Genomic DNA, 16270 nt, shown 5'->3' with positions numbered 1-16270 from the left:
CAAAGGAGACTCAGAGACCAGACCAGCTGCCTGCAAGAGGTTTAGACCAACTGAGGCACCTGGAAAAGACACCCTCCAGCCTGTGGAGCTGCCTGTAGGCTGTGCCATGTTCCCCAGGATCCAGGTCTGGGAGCGCTCACTCATGCAGAAGTAGGCTTTGGTGATGAGCTGTCTTGGAGTCATTTCTGCTCCTGTAAGTAATTCTTGACCCAAACATTTTCTTGTAACTCTAATATAAAACGGATTGGTTCACCAAGTTGGACTTTGGCCAAGGGTCCCAATCTGCAGTGAGTAGATGTGTATGTTGAGTCTCCCCAGGAAACATTTTGTCACACAGCACTATGGAGGCCAGGCCTTGGCAGAGCAATGGATCCCACCATTGGTGTTCAGCTGGTCACATTGAAAAACAAGTATTTGGGGAAAAAACAGTGAGTTTATTATTCCACATGTGTGTTGAACATGTGTATGTGTCCCCTCTGGGGCACAGTGAGTTCAGTACCTCCCATGTAGAAATATCAGGAGGCAGAGATGTGTGGTGAGGGTTGATGGCACCAGGACAGCACAGGCTGACACTTCCAAGTGTAAGGTCATAGGTTATGATGTCAGAGGAGGGATGGGTGTGGGCAGCCAATAGGGATTAGGAATCACAGGAAAATGGGTTCATCTGAGAGGACCAAGCCCTCCAGACAAAGGGCTAAAGAGAGCCCCAGCCCTAACACCCAAGCCAGGGTGACAGGGACAAACATATGTGCGGATGAATTTATAGTGATTGAGTTCACGTTTTCCAACACGCTGAAGATCCCAAGTGTTTTGTCTCTCTTAAATATGTTTTTAGTCATCATGTCCAGACATCCTTTAATGCTAAAATTGGCATTAACTCCACCTAGAAGATGAAGATCCAGTCAGGTTCAAAGGGAAGGAAGGGATAGTTCAGGAAACCTAAAAAAAAACTCACACCCAGGAATCCAGGCTCCAGCCCTCTTTCTATGGATGCAGGAGCCCAGATCCTGAATTTTTCCCTCAGTCCCAGGGTTCTAGACTCCATCCACACTCCCTCTGCTACAGCAGTGAGGGCCTCTGACCTCCCCTCACACCCAGGGTTCAGTCCCCATCCTCCTGCTGAGTCTCTGGAGTCATGGCCTCTGTCTCCCTCATCCTGGGGATGCAGCCTCCAGCACTCACCTCCTTCAGTGGCAATTTCACCATCATAACAACCAGTGTCCTTTGGACAGAAGACAAAGTTTTTGCGGCAGGAGCCCCAATAGTGCAAGCAGACAGGACACCTGTTGTTTTTTGACTGATCGGCGGCTGAGAAGAGAGGAGGAGTTGGCTGTACAGTGTGCTCTCAGCTGCAGCCCTAGACAGATCGCTCAAGTCTGTGTGCCCAGATCCCATACTTGCAACATGAAGGCCCCTAAGGAGGACTCTGGTGGTGTTATCGCTGTTGCACAGATCAGCATGACAGGTCTCGTGATATATGGCAGCCAAAATTCCAGGACCATGAGAATACATAAGGACAGTGCCGTTATCAGGATATATACCCACACCCGAGTAATCATACATACGGATATTGTGGACATCCTCATCCTTAGGGATGCCTGTACCTTTGCTCCCCACTAGGAGAGATTTGGGACCTAAGAGAGACAAGAGTGAAAGCCAGGCTTGGATGGGGAGGATGGCCAGGCCTGGGAGCCCACTTCTTGGGTCCCCTGATGTTCCCAGTCACAGGGAGAGCACAACGCCCAGTGACAATGGGACCCAGCATGTCCTGTGTCCGCCAAAGCCTGCAGCACAAGCCTGGCTCCTTCTGCCCTGCCCCTGCACATCCTGTTGAAGAGTCTCCACAGTCTGCCCTGAGCCCCTCCTACAGGCTGCAGCCTCACTCTGCTCACCATCTCCTCTACCCTGCTGGATTTGTCTGCACACTCTGCCCTTCACACCCACAGCTGGCTCCCTGTGGTCTGCTTCTCTCCTTTCCCACTTCTGTAAAGCTGCAAAAGGACTCAGTGGCTTAGCAGAGTCCCAATCAGGCTCTCAGTATCCTTCCTTCCCTCTTTTTATCCCTCCCTCCTCCCTTCCCTCCCTTTTTCCTTACATTTTTCCAACCCTGAGTCTCATCCAGTCCAGGCTCCTCTGGAACTCCCTACACAGCTGCAGATGAAGTCGACTGTCTCCACCCACAGCTCCATGCTGCCATTACAGACAGGTGCCACCACACCCAGTTCACATGGTAGTGGGGAGCAAGTCCAGGGTTTTCCCCCTAATTACCACAGGACTACCTTATATATTCCCATCATGACCCAGATAACAAGGCACAGAGGAAGAGCCTAGGCAGTAGGGGAGCTGAGCAGGAACTCCATGGCACAGAACCCAGTGCAGGGCTGGGCTGGCAAGTATGGGAGTGCGTCCCTCCATCACATCCCACATACCTACGTCTATTAGCACAAGGGTCTCATAACATGCCTCCTTAGGTCCAGCAATCTTGGTTCCCTGTGAGGTCCAGTCAACAACTGCCTTAGGGAAACCGGAGCCAAATGTCACCATGACCCCCTCCTTACAGAGAAGAGTATCTGTGGAGAGGAAAATCCCCAGGGTTTGTGAGAGACAGGGAGCCACAACTGATGCTGTACCCACTGCTCTTCTTTTACACCCTTACCTGAGAAGGGGGTGAAGCCCAGCAGGAAGAGGAGCAGGAAATACTGGATGCAGCAGGCTGCCATGGCTTCTCTTCTGCTGGGAAGAGCTGGTCGGGACCTGGGAACTGATGGAAACAGGAGACAGTTCAGACAGACAGACAGACAGGGATTAACCCTTGGCCTGTGCCAACTTTAAGGTATGCCCGCGCGTGACGCTAGTCTGTCCTGAGTTGCTTGGGAGTTACAGCAGCCTTACTGTGCCTCATGTTCTATGGCTGCAATTTTCAGACTCAGCCATGGATTCCCAACTCCAAGAATCCAGCAAGTCTGTTCCTTCAGTGTCTACATGGATCCTGGGTCACGGAGCCCTCTGCCTCAGGACTTCAGATCGTAAGCAGGTCCTTCTCAAGGTCTCAGCTCTCAGCACCCAATCTGCCCAGATCTTGAATCTGAGGGACCTGGCTTGTCTATCCTAGGAATGTGACATTCAGTTTCTGCTCCTCCTACCCCACAGGACCCAAGATTCTGGTCACTCATCTTCCTTCTTCAGGCCTAAGTGTACAGTACTCAGCACCCTGCCATGAAGGAGTAGCAACCGTGGGCTCCTCCTGCTGTCATGGCTGGCTGTCTAGTACCCAGATGCCTCACAGAGACACAAGACCCAGGAAAACAAACCCAGCTTCCTAAAACCAGAGTCCCTCCGCCATCCTCCACTCCCTCCCCCCCCCCCATCCCGCATCCGATTCGGGTTCCCAGGCCCTGTTCTCCCTCAGACCCAAGACTTCAGTCCCTGTTTATCAGACTCAGGCATCCATGCTCCGGCCCAGGAGTCCAGGCCCAGCCTCTTCCCTCAGAGGCATGACGGCCTGTTCCCTTCCCCTACTTTTTCCTGTTTATCCTCACTGGCTTCTGGGATCTGGCCTTTCCCTGTTCTTTTTCTCTTTTAAGCAGCAGAATCTTTCTGGTTCCACTCACCAGATCTTGGGAGGCGTGTCCTGAAACGTTCCAGTCTCACCTCTGTCTCCTCCCAGGGTCACAGGACAAGGTAAGCAAAGACACTCGAAGTCCCATTGGCTTATGAGAATCCTTTGCAAACTTCATTGGGTGAGCCTGGAGAACGGCTGCATCCTATTGGTCCCCAGAGATGCCAATTACTGGGCTCTTCACAAGGCATGCATGCGCAGAAAATGAGTGTTGGGCAACGGTCAGTGGCAGTTGCTGCTTAGGTCATCCTCCTCCAGTTGCAGGGTCACATGGTATCCTGGAGTGCCACGTGGTGGAAAGTCCGTTGCCCTGTCACTTAAAATGCTTCTAAATTGTACCTATGAGCAGTGAGCCGGTGACCGCACAGGTCGTTATCACAGATATTACCCTCGTCATTACTGTGCGGGTGACCACTCAGATTATACACATTTGTCAGTTCTTTTATTACATTTTAATATATCTGTGTGCATGTGTTTGACAATCGTATGTCAAGGTGCACACGACAGGGGACAATTTGGGGAGTGAGTTTCTCCTTGCACTGCATAGCCCCAGGAGTCCAACTCAGGATTTCAGGCTCATGGATAGGTCCCTTTACCGGCGGAGTTGTTTTGCTGGCCCTGATTTCTTTTCTTAGAAATAGTAACATAGTAACTATATACAAAGTAACTAGTTTCGAAGCCAAGCGTTTCTAAAACCATGTAACGTACTTCAGATGTTATATTTTGAGGCAGAGTCTTCCAGCCCAAAAAGGGTTGTAGTGTTGAACCCTTTGTGTAGCTGAAACTGACCTTGACCTTCTGATCCCTCTGACCCCTCTTCCTGAGTCCTGGGTTACTGGTGGGTGCCACCATTTATGTGGCCCTGGGGATGGGAGCATGCTAGGCAACACTGTTTCAGCTGAGCTCCAGCCCAGAGGCCCTCGTTCAGGTTTATGACTTATGTTCCCTTCCACCTTCCCTCAGTCCTCTACTTTCATGTCCCTTCTGCCTAAATTCCACACAGGGAGGACTCCTGTGCCCTTTGTCTTCCTGACTCTGCCGACTCTGCTTTACACAGGGTCCTGAGAAGGGCAGGGTTTTGTTGATAATGGCCCCTTAGTGCGGCACTGCACACTGCACGCTTCTTCATTGGTTGGTGGACACACCACCTTTTTCTTTTATTATTGGGTCGTTGGGTATTGGGCAATCGGTCATCTTTCTCTGTGGCTGCTTCTTGTTGATAATGGGGACCCAAGGAAGCTGGGTTGCTGGTCAAGGCTTGGAAAAGCAGGCTGTTTCACTAGTTGTAACATTGGGAAGTGTTGTCTGTGAGGCTTGACCAGTATGTAGATTCTGAGGAATCAGCTAGAGCTGGTGCTGGAGTTGTCTGTTGTTGATTTATTGGGACAGATGGACAAGGGACAGTAAAGTTAAGTAGTTTAGAGAAAAAAAAATTTATCTTGGATGTCAATTGAAACTTTTAGGCCCATGGTCCTTGTAGTTGTGAAGGGGAATCCTAAGACTGGGGAGAGGGGAGAGACCCCACCTTAGGCATAGGCAGTAGGCAGGGAAACTTGGCTCTTGGATGGCAGGATACTTACCTGGTGTCTGTTTGAGAGTTCTTGAGAAGAGCTAGGACAGTTAAGACTGGCCATATAAGGTCAGTTAGGGAACACTTGTCATCTGAAAGCTGGGTCTGGGTGTGCTGGGGAGAACACACTTCTAGAGGCTTAAGTTACAGCAGAAGAATCTTTCCTGGGGTGTTCAGGTGGGTCCTGAAATGGAGATATTTTGGGAACATGGGTGATTGGGGAGGGTCATGGCAAACGGTGATAGGGACTGTCTGTAAAGGTTGAGAGAACTTGGCTTTGCTTCCCAAAGAGGGACTTGAAGGATCAAGGGGACAAACAGTCAGTAATGGGGGTTGGGCATTGGCATCTGGGGTAATTGGGGGGGACTGTGGTTAAAGGAGGGATTTGAAGAGAGGCACAAAGAAAGCAGTGGGAGGTGATGAAGGAGGAATCAGTGAAGATGAGGAGAGAGTTTGTTGGATGCCCTTAGCCCAAGTGAGTGTGTGTTGGAAAGGGGATGGCTCAGGCTATGTCTTGTAATTGAAAGTGTAGAATTTTCTCAGAGTGTTTGATGTCTGAGATGTCTAGACAGTTAATGAATTTTGGGGAGGCAGTAGGCAGTAGATCTGTGGCAATTATTTGGGCAGAGGAAAAGAGCGTGAGGAGATGAGATTCATTTTGTTTGGGAATAGTTGTCAGTGGGGAATGGGTGACCGTGAGGGAACAGGCATCAGAGGGTGAGGATGAAAATACAAAGTCGGGTTAGCAGAGTGTCCTGTGTTGAAGGATGGTTAGGTATGTTACTGAGTTGTATAGTCGGGTAGCCTGGAGGAAAGTGGGGTGAGTTGTAAGGGATGAAAAAGCAGCTTGATGACTGTCATGTTGGCATGATTATCATCTTTACTGATAATAGAGGGGTCAGTCTGATACAGCCGGCAGATAGGAAGGAGCTGCCACACATATAAAAAGTGCAGGCAGAAGTAGCTGGATGACCCTCTTGTCTATGAGAGGGATGGGGAGGAGGTCTTTAAGAGTTTTGGACAGGAGTGCAGAGGATCTGGGGAAGGTTGAGTCAAAGGGATAAGTGTGGATGGGTTGAGGGGAGGATGGGTAAGGAATGTGAGTGATGTGTTAATGCTAGAAGTTTGGAGGGATGGAATCTGAGATGTGGAAGGGATTGGATATCCCCTCTAAGTTAGGACTTGGGGTCTGGGAAACATTGTTGGGAATGGATTTTGAGAGGGGACCCTAGAGTTTGTTAGATTTAGAGGTGGGCAGAGAGGCAAGAGTGTAGCGACAAAGAGCTAGGCTGTGGAGGGTCTGTCTAGTTTTGGAGAGGTAGGAGACAGGGCCACTGGTCAGTCTAAAACAGTTTGTTTTTGTTAGAAGTGATTTGTTTTGGAAGTATAAGTTCCAGATAGATCTTGGAGGCAGAGGGCTGGAGCTGAAAGGAGAGCGTTTAAGTTTTGGGAATTGTTGTTGTTGATGATGGGAGGAAGGAGGAGGTCCAGAAGCAGCTTGGTGTAGGGAATGCATTAGAAGTGAGTATTTAGGAATGTATGAGTGGAGGAAGTTGGCCATGAGGGCAGAGATAAAGGATGGAGAAGAGCAAGGTGGTGTACAGTGATGTGTTATGGGTGGGGCTGAGAGAGAAATTGAGATAGGTGACTTGGGGAGAGGAGATTGAGCTTTGGAAGTTGAAATCTGGTGACTCCTGGAACTGAGGAAGTTGAGGAGCGAGGCAGTATCAAATTGGCTGTCAGAGAGGGAAGGACTGCAAAGGAGGAGGCCATCTATATCATAAAGCAGGCGGGAGGGGAAAGGTGGAAGGCAGGTAGCAAGTGCCTGGCTGAAAAGGTGGAGACTGCCTGAACCCTTCGGGGAGGATTGTCTGGGTTGGTTGCTAGGACTGTTGAATGTCAGGATCCATCTATGTGAAGGCAACAAGGTCTTGGGAGTGGGTGGAAAATCCCCTTAGGTGTTTTGACTGTTCACATGGGAGTATTGTAGGGTGAGGAGATGGGGGTAGAAATGATGGTTTGGAGGTCTAGGCAGAGGCTGGTTAGGGTAGGGAGTATCGGGGTTTGGAGATGTAGGCAGAAGGGTCTTTGAGTATGATGTGCAGCGAGAGAAACTAGGGTTGACTAAAGAAGTGGGCAGTGGGCAGGGGAGGTTTTGGGATTTTGGAGAGTGGGAGAGTGAAGAAACAGAGGCCAAGGAAAGGACAAGTGGGACAGGAGTGTCTTGGGAGCTGTCGTCAGCACAGAAGGCAAAGTTTATTCCTGTTGGAGAGGACATCCCTTCCTAGTAGAGGGATAGGGCCTGAGGAATGAGCAGAGAGGAGTGGGAAAGGGACAAACCTGGGAAGGTGCAAGTTAGGGGGCCTGTGGAGGGGACTGGAGGGGTGGGGTCCTCCCTTGTATTGGAGCAGGGCCAGTGTAAGACTCGGAGGAACTGAGGGTTTTTTAGTCTCGTCTCGAAATGTTGTTTGGATTTACAAAGCTTAATTTACTTTCTCAGACCCATAAATCACTTAAGCTTTCATATTTTCAGGCTTCAAATTATTTTCTTACCTACATCGCCTATTTGAGTTTCTCTGTCCTTAGACATTTTTCCTTGACCTACATAACTTTCATGTCTGTTTCTTACATCCTTTAGAAACTCCAAATCTCTTTTAGTGTGAAGCTTATTAGAAGGTGAACTGTACATATCAAATGGGCTGACCAGGCAGCAGGGGGTTTGCTGTTGCTAAAGACAGAGCTTGTCATCTGCGTCATCAGAGATCTGAGTAGGATAAATTTGAGTAGGATGTATAATTTGAAATTTTTCTTTCTTTTCTTTCTTTTTTTTTTTTCAAGACATGGTTTGTCTGTGTAACAGCCCTGGCTGTCGTGGAACTGACTCGGAGGACCAGGCTGACTCGGAGGACCAGAGATCCGCCTGCTTCTGCTTCCCAAGTGCTGAAATCAAAGGCGTGCGCCACCACTGCTTGGCCTTAAATGGTTTTGTATTAGTTAAAACAACAGAGACTTAGTCGTTTGAGGCGGTGGTTCAGAAGGTAGAAGCAGCTGGTCTTCAGCTGTCAGACAGGAACCACGTGTTGTCTTTAGGAGTCACACAGTGCTGTGGACTTCCTTCCACTGTCAGACCAGGTCAGAGGATTCTGCCGGTAGAGGAAGAACGCGGGAAAATGACTTACTGTGCCCAGGCCGGGCACAGCAGTTAATCTAACATGTCCACAGTTTGTGCAGGTTCCTGGCAGCCGGTGAGGCATGGGGCAGTTTAGACCTGTGGTTAGCGTGACCACAGGCCAGGTGGTGTTATCTGTGCAGGGTCCCATCTGCCTTCTTTGGAGGCCTTCAAGTTTCTTGTTAGGAGGGTTCTCTGCTTATTGTGTGAAGTTCTTCCTCGAACATTTTAAATGCCGTATTCTTCACCAGATATCTGAGGAGTTTGAGGACTAGATACTTATTAATATACCTGATTTTAGGCTTACCCTTGAAAACACATATAGGAGGCTAAATAAAGCTTATTCCTATAATGAATCATGATAGTAAGTATAGTTCTGAACATTAAAGAATTTGATTATTTGTAAGGTGATTGACTATTAACTTGCATATCTTAATTACCTTTAGCAGTCTGCAGAATGTTAGTACAACTTCATCCCTGTTAAGTTTGAGCCTTTAGTATGAGTTAAAGATTTAATTGGAGATCCTGTAGCATCAAAATAAACCATAAATGCAGTAAACTTTAACCATTACAGAATGTCATTTTTTGTGTGTGACTCAGTTTAAGCTATAGGCAGTGCCAGGACAGAAGGGGTTACCCTGGTAACGCAGCCATCGTGGCCATGGCGGATGATGGGCAGGGAATTTGTTTTTAGCATGGGAGAGGTCCTTTTGGTGGCAGGGGAGAAGGGGAGCAGTGGTGGGTTGGAGTGGGTGGGTAGGTGGGGAGGGTTGCAGAACTCCAGACACAGGCCTAAGAAGCTGTAGCTCCTAGCGGGAGGAAAGGTGTGAGTTTGTTTGGGATTTTGGTTGCTGGGAAGAGGAAAAGTAAAGATGGACAGGCTCAGCTTGGGCCTGCTAGTGCTCTGTGCTCATGAGCATTGACTCCTCCCAGCCAGGCTCAGCACGACTGGGCCATGCAGAATGGGCAGGGTGGCTTGGTAGTGGCGGGGGTGGAGGACTAAGGGGTGGCTGGGGGAGGGAATCTGCAGAGCCAGTGGTCTGAATATAGAGCAGAAGGAAAAAGTAAGGCGGCCCTGGGGCCTTTTGCCAGGGGTGAGTGGCAGATGCCATGGGCGTGGCCTGAGGTGGTAGCAGGCGTGCCCAGGCCTGAGGGATGAGGCCTGCAGCCTCTGTGCCTGTGGCGTTGGTGCAGTGGTGGCAGAGGGGATGTGTGTAGCTAGCTGTGCAGCCTCAGTGGAAGTGGGGGCTCAGGGAGGCTTTGAGGCAGCCTGGGCTGTACAGCCTGCAGGGATCGCTGCATGGGCAGCAGGCTAGTGGGGCAGTGGCAGGCTGTGCTGGCAGAAGAGGCAGGTGCACAGCAGGATTTTATTGTGACTCCTAGTCATGCCAGGACACAGGTGCAGCAGCTGGTGGGCACAGAGTGTTGGACAGTCAGTATTCCTACAGTGCGAGGAGGTTTAAATAGGACAGGAGCCGGGTGGTGGTGGTGGTGGCGGCGGCGGCGGCGGCGGCGGCGGCGGCGGCGGCGGCGGCGGCGGCGGCGGCGGCAGCAGCGGCGCACGCCTTTAATCCCAGCACACAGGAGGCAGAGGCAGGCGGATCTCTGTGAGTTCGAGGCCAGCCTGGGCTACAGAGTGAGTTCCAGAACAGGCTCCAAAGCTACCCAGAGAAACCCTGTCTCGAAAAACAAAACAAAACAAATAAATAAATAAATAGGACACGAAACAGATTGTACATGAAACAATGGAGTGTAGAAAAGCTGAGAGTGTTAAGAGTCACACAGAGGACTTGGAGCAGACAGAAGAGGAAGTGCAGACACATTCAGAGTTATTGTTGGGTGGCAAAGTGCACCATTAATATTGGGTATGAGTTTCTGGAAGCTATTCCCATCACCAGTGGAAGGCTGGTGGGCCAAGATGGAAGCTATTCCCATCACCAGTGGAGGCTGGTGGGCCAAGGTCGAGAGACAGGGTGTCCCCATGAATCTCGAGAGGTGATAAGGAGATCTCTGGGAAGAAGGAGTCATCATCCAGACTCTGTCACCAAGAAAGGGCACAGTTGTCTTGAACAAATTTGGGACCAGCCATAGGATTTTCAGAGGGGTGAGGGGCAATCGTCAAATGTGAAAGCAGAGCTTACAAACCACACCTAATGAAACAGAGTGTGCTTGTCAGAGGTGTAGGAATGTGGCAAGTCTAGGGAAAACTCACCAGTTAGACACTGTTGGGTGGAGAAGGCTGGCAAGGAAGGTCAGAACGTGTGAGACCTGGGCTGATGAGGTGTCCTGCAGCCCGAATGCAAGTCATGGACGGCATCAGTAAGAGGACCAGTATCAGCACAAGACACCCCAAGAACAAGTTCTCAGCACAAGGGAGATTTATTTGCCCCAGAAGGACAGAGGGCAGGGAGTAAGAGACAGAGACAGGAGACAGAGGAAGAGGGAGAAAGGGAAGGGAACAGGAGAGGGAGGAGGTCTTATTTGTCCTAGAGGGATGTAGGACCGCCTCTGGATAGAAAGGAGACAGACATGACCCATAGGAAAATGGCGGTTTATAAAGGTAAAAGGGAAACCCTTTGTTAGGATAAAGTGTTTAATTTTAATCGGGCATGTTAATTAGGGCCAAAGGGGGCTTTTGATTGCTGAACTTCAACTCTTTGATAGCTGGACCTTGGTAGTCAGCCTCAGGAGGAAGTGGCCAAATAAGGGAGTAGACCTTGGTGGCTAGCTTTAGGAATGTAATCTAATGGTTGTTAGCAAGACAGAGGAAATGGGGGAGGGGCAAGACCTGTCAGAGCTGTGTTTGTCATGCCCAGGCCGGCTAGAGTCCCTTCAACAGCTACAGCTACGTGGTGTGGGCAAGTAAGCCATCTGATCATAGACTGAGAGTAAGGGATGAGGAGGAGTCTGTAATTGGGAAACACACGGAGGACCCCCGGGACCACAGAGGATGTGGTACTGAACCTGAGCAATAAGAGAACACCAGCTCCAGGAACCTTATGAATTAAAATTAGGACATGATGGTTCTAAGGTATTTTTATCTCAGATATGAGGCATAGTACAGCCAGAGGCATCTGGACATAGACAGTAAGACCCTATTGCTAAAGATACTGCAGGACATGGAGAAATTAAACTGGGACTTGATTAGAAACTCCCAACCTGCTGGCTGACTTTCATGGTACTGGAAGGGGCCATATAGGCTGCTGGTGGAGAAGAGTAACCAACATTTCTGTTTGTCTCTGTGTAGCTTGAATCTTAATTGGTCTTAATAATAAAAACCCAGAGCCAGATATCACGGTGAATGCTGAAAGATCAGAGAAGTAAAGGAGCAGCCACTAGAGAGACTTCTCACCTCTAACGCATCCTCAGGCCCCCAAAGGGCCAAATCCTGTGTACTTCTGCCTTATATTCTTCATTCTGCCCAGCCATATCACTTCCTGTCTCCACCTCCCTAGTGCTGGGATGAAAGGCATAAGCCTCTACCACCTGGCTCTGTTTCTCTTTTAGACTGGATCAATTTCTTGGAACTCAGGGTGGCCTTGAACTCCTAATCTTCCTCCTCCCAAATGCTGGGATTAAAGTTGTGTGTCACCACTGCCTGGCCTCTATGGTTAACAAGTGGCTGGCTCTGCCCTCTGATTTTCAAGCAAGCTTTACTTATTAGAGTATAAAGGAAATACCACCACAGCTATGGACCCTGTGGGCTGAAATACCAAATGCATACAGGATGTGCCTGCTTTTTCAATAGTGGTTTTGTGATTAGGGGTAAAGCCTTTGGTGTGAATGTAAGGTCCGTTCCACACGAGGAAGTTCACATGTGGTACTGTAAGCAAGGAGAACACCTTATCTGGGGAAGTCATAGGTTCCCAGTGAGGAAGCAACTTCTATGGCTTTTCTAGATGGGTGTGATGTGCCCATCAAACTGCATTCAAAATGTGTTTACACCCATCGATCAGTTGTTAGCAGCCTCAACTCAACACCCTGTGAAGCTCCTGAGAACCAAAGACTGACTGTTACTGTGGCATGGTGGCCTGTATCTTAGCCATAGGTGGACATCTATAGTCACCCCTTCAAGACTCGGGAATCCTTGTGGAAGAGGAGGTGAAAAAATGTAAGAGCCAGAGAAAGGGGTGGAGTGTTGTGTAACAGCTTAGCAAGGTGGAAACATTCCACCTTTCAGGGGACCTCCTTTAGCAGGAGGCTAAACAACTCAGAGTAGCTTCAGGAAGTCCCAGAATCCAGCCAGATCCCCTTGGCCCCTCTCAGCTAAGGCAAGCAGTAAGTTACAAAGGAGACTCAGAGACTAGTCCAGCTGCCTGGAAGAAGCAGAACCCAGACGAGCTGCCTGCAAGAGGTTTAGACCAACTGAGGCACCTGGGAAAGATGCCTTCCAGCCTGTGGAGCTGCCTGCAGGCTATGCTGTGTTCCCAGGATCCCAGCTGTGGGAGCTGTCACTCATGCAGGGGTGGGCTTTGGTGATGAGCTGTCTTGGAGTCATTTCTGCTCCTGTAAGTAATTCTTGACCCAAACATTTTCTTGTAAGTAACTCCAATATAAAACGGATTGGGGGCGGTGGTGGTGCACGCCTTTAATCCCAGCACGCGGGAGGCAGAGGCAGGCGGATCTCTGTGAGTTCAAGGCCAGCCTGGTCTACAGAGACCCAGAACAGGCTCCAAAGCTACACAGAGAAATCCTGCCTTGAAAAAACAAAAACAAAAACAAACAAACAAACAAACAAATAAATTAATTAATTAATTAATTAATGAATAAATAAATAAATAAAATGGGTTGGTTCGCCATCTTGGACTTCGGTGGTATCTATATTGTGTTCTCTCAAGGTGTCCTGTCTAGGGTGAGTGGATGTGTATGTTGAGTCTCCCCTGGAAACATTTTGTCACAGAGCACCATGGAGGCCATGCCTGTAAATGCCCTACTTATTACTCAGCCACATTCACCTGATATGGCCCAGAGGAATTAAGCTAGACTGGTAAGGGTGTGCACAGCCACCCTGAAGCTATGGAAACTTTACTGAGAGCAATCAGGCTTTTTATCACCTTATCAGAAAGAGAATGTAATGGCGGTTGCCAGGATCAATACAGTTGTGGTTGTCAAGATACAATGAAGTGTGTAAGCTGTACGGGGTACACCGATCTAAGACCAATTGTCCTTGTGAAGCTTCCATGCTTGACAGTCAAGCATGCTTCCTTGACTACTAAGGGCCTATGAAGAGAAACACAAAGTGTCCTGAACACTTCACTTCCCCACAGAGCATGTGGGTCTCTCAGGAACTGGAAGGCACATTATGCTCCAGGAGCCATAGACTCTAACCTGAAAAACCTATGACATGCCATTCTAAGCAGCTAGGCCAGGACAACTCCCTGGTCCCTGCACAGGGCTTGGCAGTGGTCTCTTCATGATGCCACTGAGTGTTGCTATCACCTCACAGAGCAGAAACCCAGTATTTGGAGAAGAAAAAGTGATGTTATTATTTCACAGGTGTGGATGTCTGCTCTGGCGCAGGATTAGACTGCGGCTCCCATATATAAACATCAGGAGGCAGAGATGTGTGGTGAGGGTTGATGGCACCAGGACAGCACAGGCTGACACTTCCAAGTGTAAGGTCATAGGTTATGATGTCAGAGGATGGATGGGTGTGGGCAGCCAATAAGGATTAGGAACCACAGGAAATGGGTTCATCTGAGAGGACAAAGCCCTCCAGACAAAGGGCTAAGGAGAGCCCCAGCCCTAACACCCAAGCCAGGGTGACAGGGACAAACACATGTAAGAATGAATTTATAGTGATTGAGTTCATGTTTTCCAACACGCTGAAGATCCCAAGTCTTTCTTAAATATGTTCACTAGTCATGTCCAGACATCATTTAATACTAAAATTGGCATTGACTCCATCTAGGAGATGAAGATCCAGTCAGGTTCAAAGGGAAGGAAGGGATAGTTCAGGAAACCTAAAGAAACTCATACCCAGGAGTCCAGGCTCCAGCCCTCTTTCTATGATGCAGAAGCCCAGGTCCTGAATTTTTCCCTCAGTCCCAGGGTTCTAGACTCCACCCACACTCCCTCTGCTACAGCAGTGAGGGCCTCTGACTTCCCTCACACCCAGGGTTCAGTCCCCATCCCTCCTGCTGAGTCTCTGGAGTCATGGCCTCTGTCTCCCTCATCCTGGGGATGCAGCCTCCAGCACTCACCTCCTTCAATGGCAATTTCACTGTCATAACAACCAGTGTCCTTTGGACAGAAGACAAAGTTTTTGCGGCAAGAGCCCCAATAGTGCAAGCAGACAGGACACCTGTTGTTTTTTGACTGATCGGAGGCTGAGGAGAGAGGAGGAGGTGGCTGTACAGTGTGCTCTCAGCTGCAGCCCTAGGCAGATCCCTCAAGTCTCTGGACCCAGATCCCAAACTTGAAATATTGATGTAGTCAAGTAGGACTTGACTGCTGGCAGCACTATTGTGCAGATCACAGCATTTGATACGCATGGCAACCAAGATTCCAGGTCTATTGGCATACACCTGGACATGGCCTGCATCAGGAAACTCATCACCGTACACATTGAAATCGTGGGTAGCCTTATCTACATGAATGCCTGAGCCTTTGCTCCTCACTAGTAGAAAGTTTTCACTTAAGAGGCAGGAGAATGAAAGCCAGGCTTGGATGGGGAGGATGGCCAGGCCTGGGAGCCCACTTCTTGGGTCCCCTGATGTTCCCAGTCACAGGGAGAGCACAACGCCCAGTGACAATGGGACCCAGCATGTCCTGTGTCCGCCAAAGCCTGCAGCACAAGCCTGGCTCCTTCTGCCCTGCCCCTGCACATCCTGTTGAACAGTCTCCACAGTCTGCCCTGAGCCCCTCCTACAGGCTGCAGCCTCACTCTGCTCACCATCTCCTCTACCCTGCTGGATTTGTCTGCACACTCTGCCCTTCACACCCACAGCTGCCTCCCTGTGGTCGGTCTGCTTCTCTCTCCTTTCCCACTTCTGTAAAGCTGCAAAAGGACTCAGTGGCTTAGCAGAGTCCCAATCAGGCTCTCAGCATCCTTCCTTCCCTCTTTTTATCCCTCCCTCCTCCCTTCCCTCCCTTTTTTCTTACATTTTTCCAACCCTGAGTTTCATCCAGTCCAGGCTCCTCTGGAACTCCCTACACAGCTGCAGATGAAGTCGACTGTCTCCACCCACAGCTCCATGCTGCCATTACACTCCATGCTACTACACCCAGTTCACATGGTACTGGGGAGCAAGCCTAGGGCTTTCTCCCTTAATATCCCAGGGCTTCCTCATATACTCCAATCAAGACCCAACAGAACAAGGCACAGAGAGGAGGAGAGCCCAGGCCTGAGGGGACCTGGGCAGCCACTGCAGGGAACACAATCCAGGGCAGGGCTGGGCTGGCCAGTACAGGAGTGTGGCCGTCCATCTCATCTCACATACCTACATCTACTTTTAGGATTGTCTCCTGGCATATCTCCTTATGTCCAGTTTCCTTGGTAGCAAATGATTTCCATTCAAATGGTCTTTTAGTGAAGCCACTGCCAAATTCAAACAAGATTCTCTTGTGACATTTCAGAGTACCTGTGCAGAGGAAATCAGTAGGGTTTGTGAGAGTCAGGGAGCCACAGTGTCTGTCCCTGCAGTGTTCGGGTAAGGGAGGCCATCACACTCTGAGTCATATTCCCAGTGCTCTGGCTGTGACCTCCCTCTCTGGATTAAGAAGGGACTCAGAATCAAGGCTTCCAAGTCTGCAGCTCTGTTCACCCTGTTCCTCCCTGAACACCTGCTCTTCTCAGGGCCTCCTGAGGAAGGCTTGCTCTTCCACAGATGGCTCCCCTTCAGCCATTCTCTACTCCCCATCTGTTTCATGTCCTCGTTAGTGCCATGGGATATTTGAACACTGTGTGCAA

General features: G+C 49.6%; 1 protein-coding gene across 3 annotated transcripts; it reads right to left on the bottom strand.

Annotated features, from left to right (window-relative positions):
- Window positions 1-471: 471 nt before the first annotated feature.
- Window positions 472-3781, bottom strand: LOC131924897 (CD177 antigen-like). 3 transcript variants are annotated; one of them, XM_059280144.1, is made up of 6 exons: window positions 3612-3781; window positions 2657-2761; window positions 2430-2570; window positions 1398-1634; window positions 1183-1308; window positions 472-883 (listed from the first exon to the last, which is right to left on the bottom strand). In XM_059280144.1, the coding sequence occupies exons 2-6, from the start codon at window positions 2718-2720 to the stop codon at window positions 645-647; spliced, it is 807 nt and encodes a 268-aa protein (XP_059136127.1). In that variant the 5' UTR covers window positions 2721-2761; window positions 3612-3781; the 3' UTR covers window positions 472-644. The 3 variants fall into 3 exon arrangements, with proteins under 3 accessions (XP_059136127.1, XP_059136135.1, XP_059136144.1); XM_059280152.1 differs by lacking the exon at window positions 3612-3781 and adding an exon at window positions 3520-3607; XM_059280161.1 differs by lacking the exon at window positions 3612-3781 and adding an exon at window positions 3540-3607.
- Window positions 3782-16270: the final 12489 nt, after the last annotated feature.

This window comes from Peromyscus eremicus, chromosome 1 (assembly GCF_949786415.1).
Source record: "Peromyscus eremicus chromosome 1, PerEre_H2_v1, whole genome shotgun sequence".
Taxonomy (NCBI): domain Eukaryota; kingdom Metazoa; phylum Chordata; class Mammalia; order Rodentia; family Cricetidae; genus Peromyscus; species Peromyscus eremicus.
This window is presented reverse-complemented; position numbering and strand designations above follow the sequence as displayed.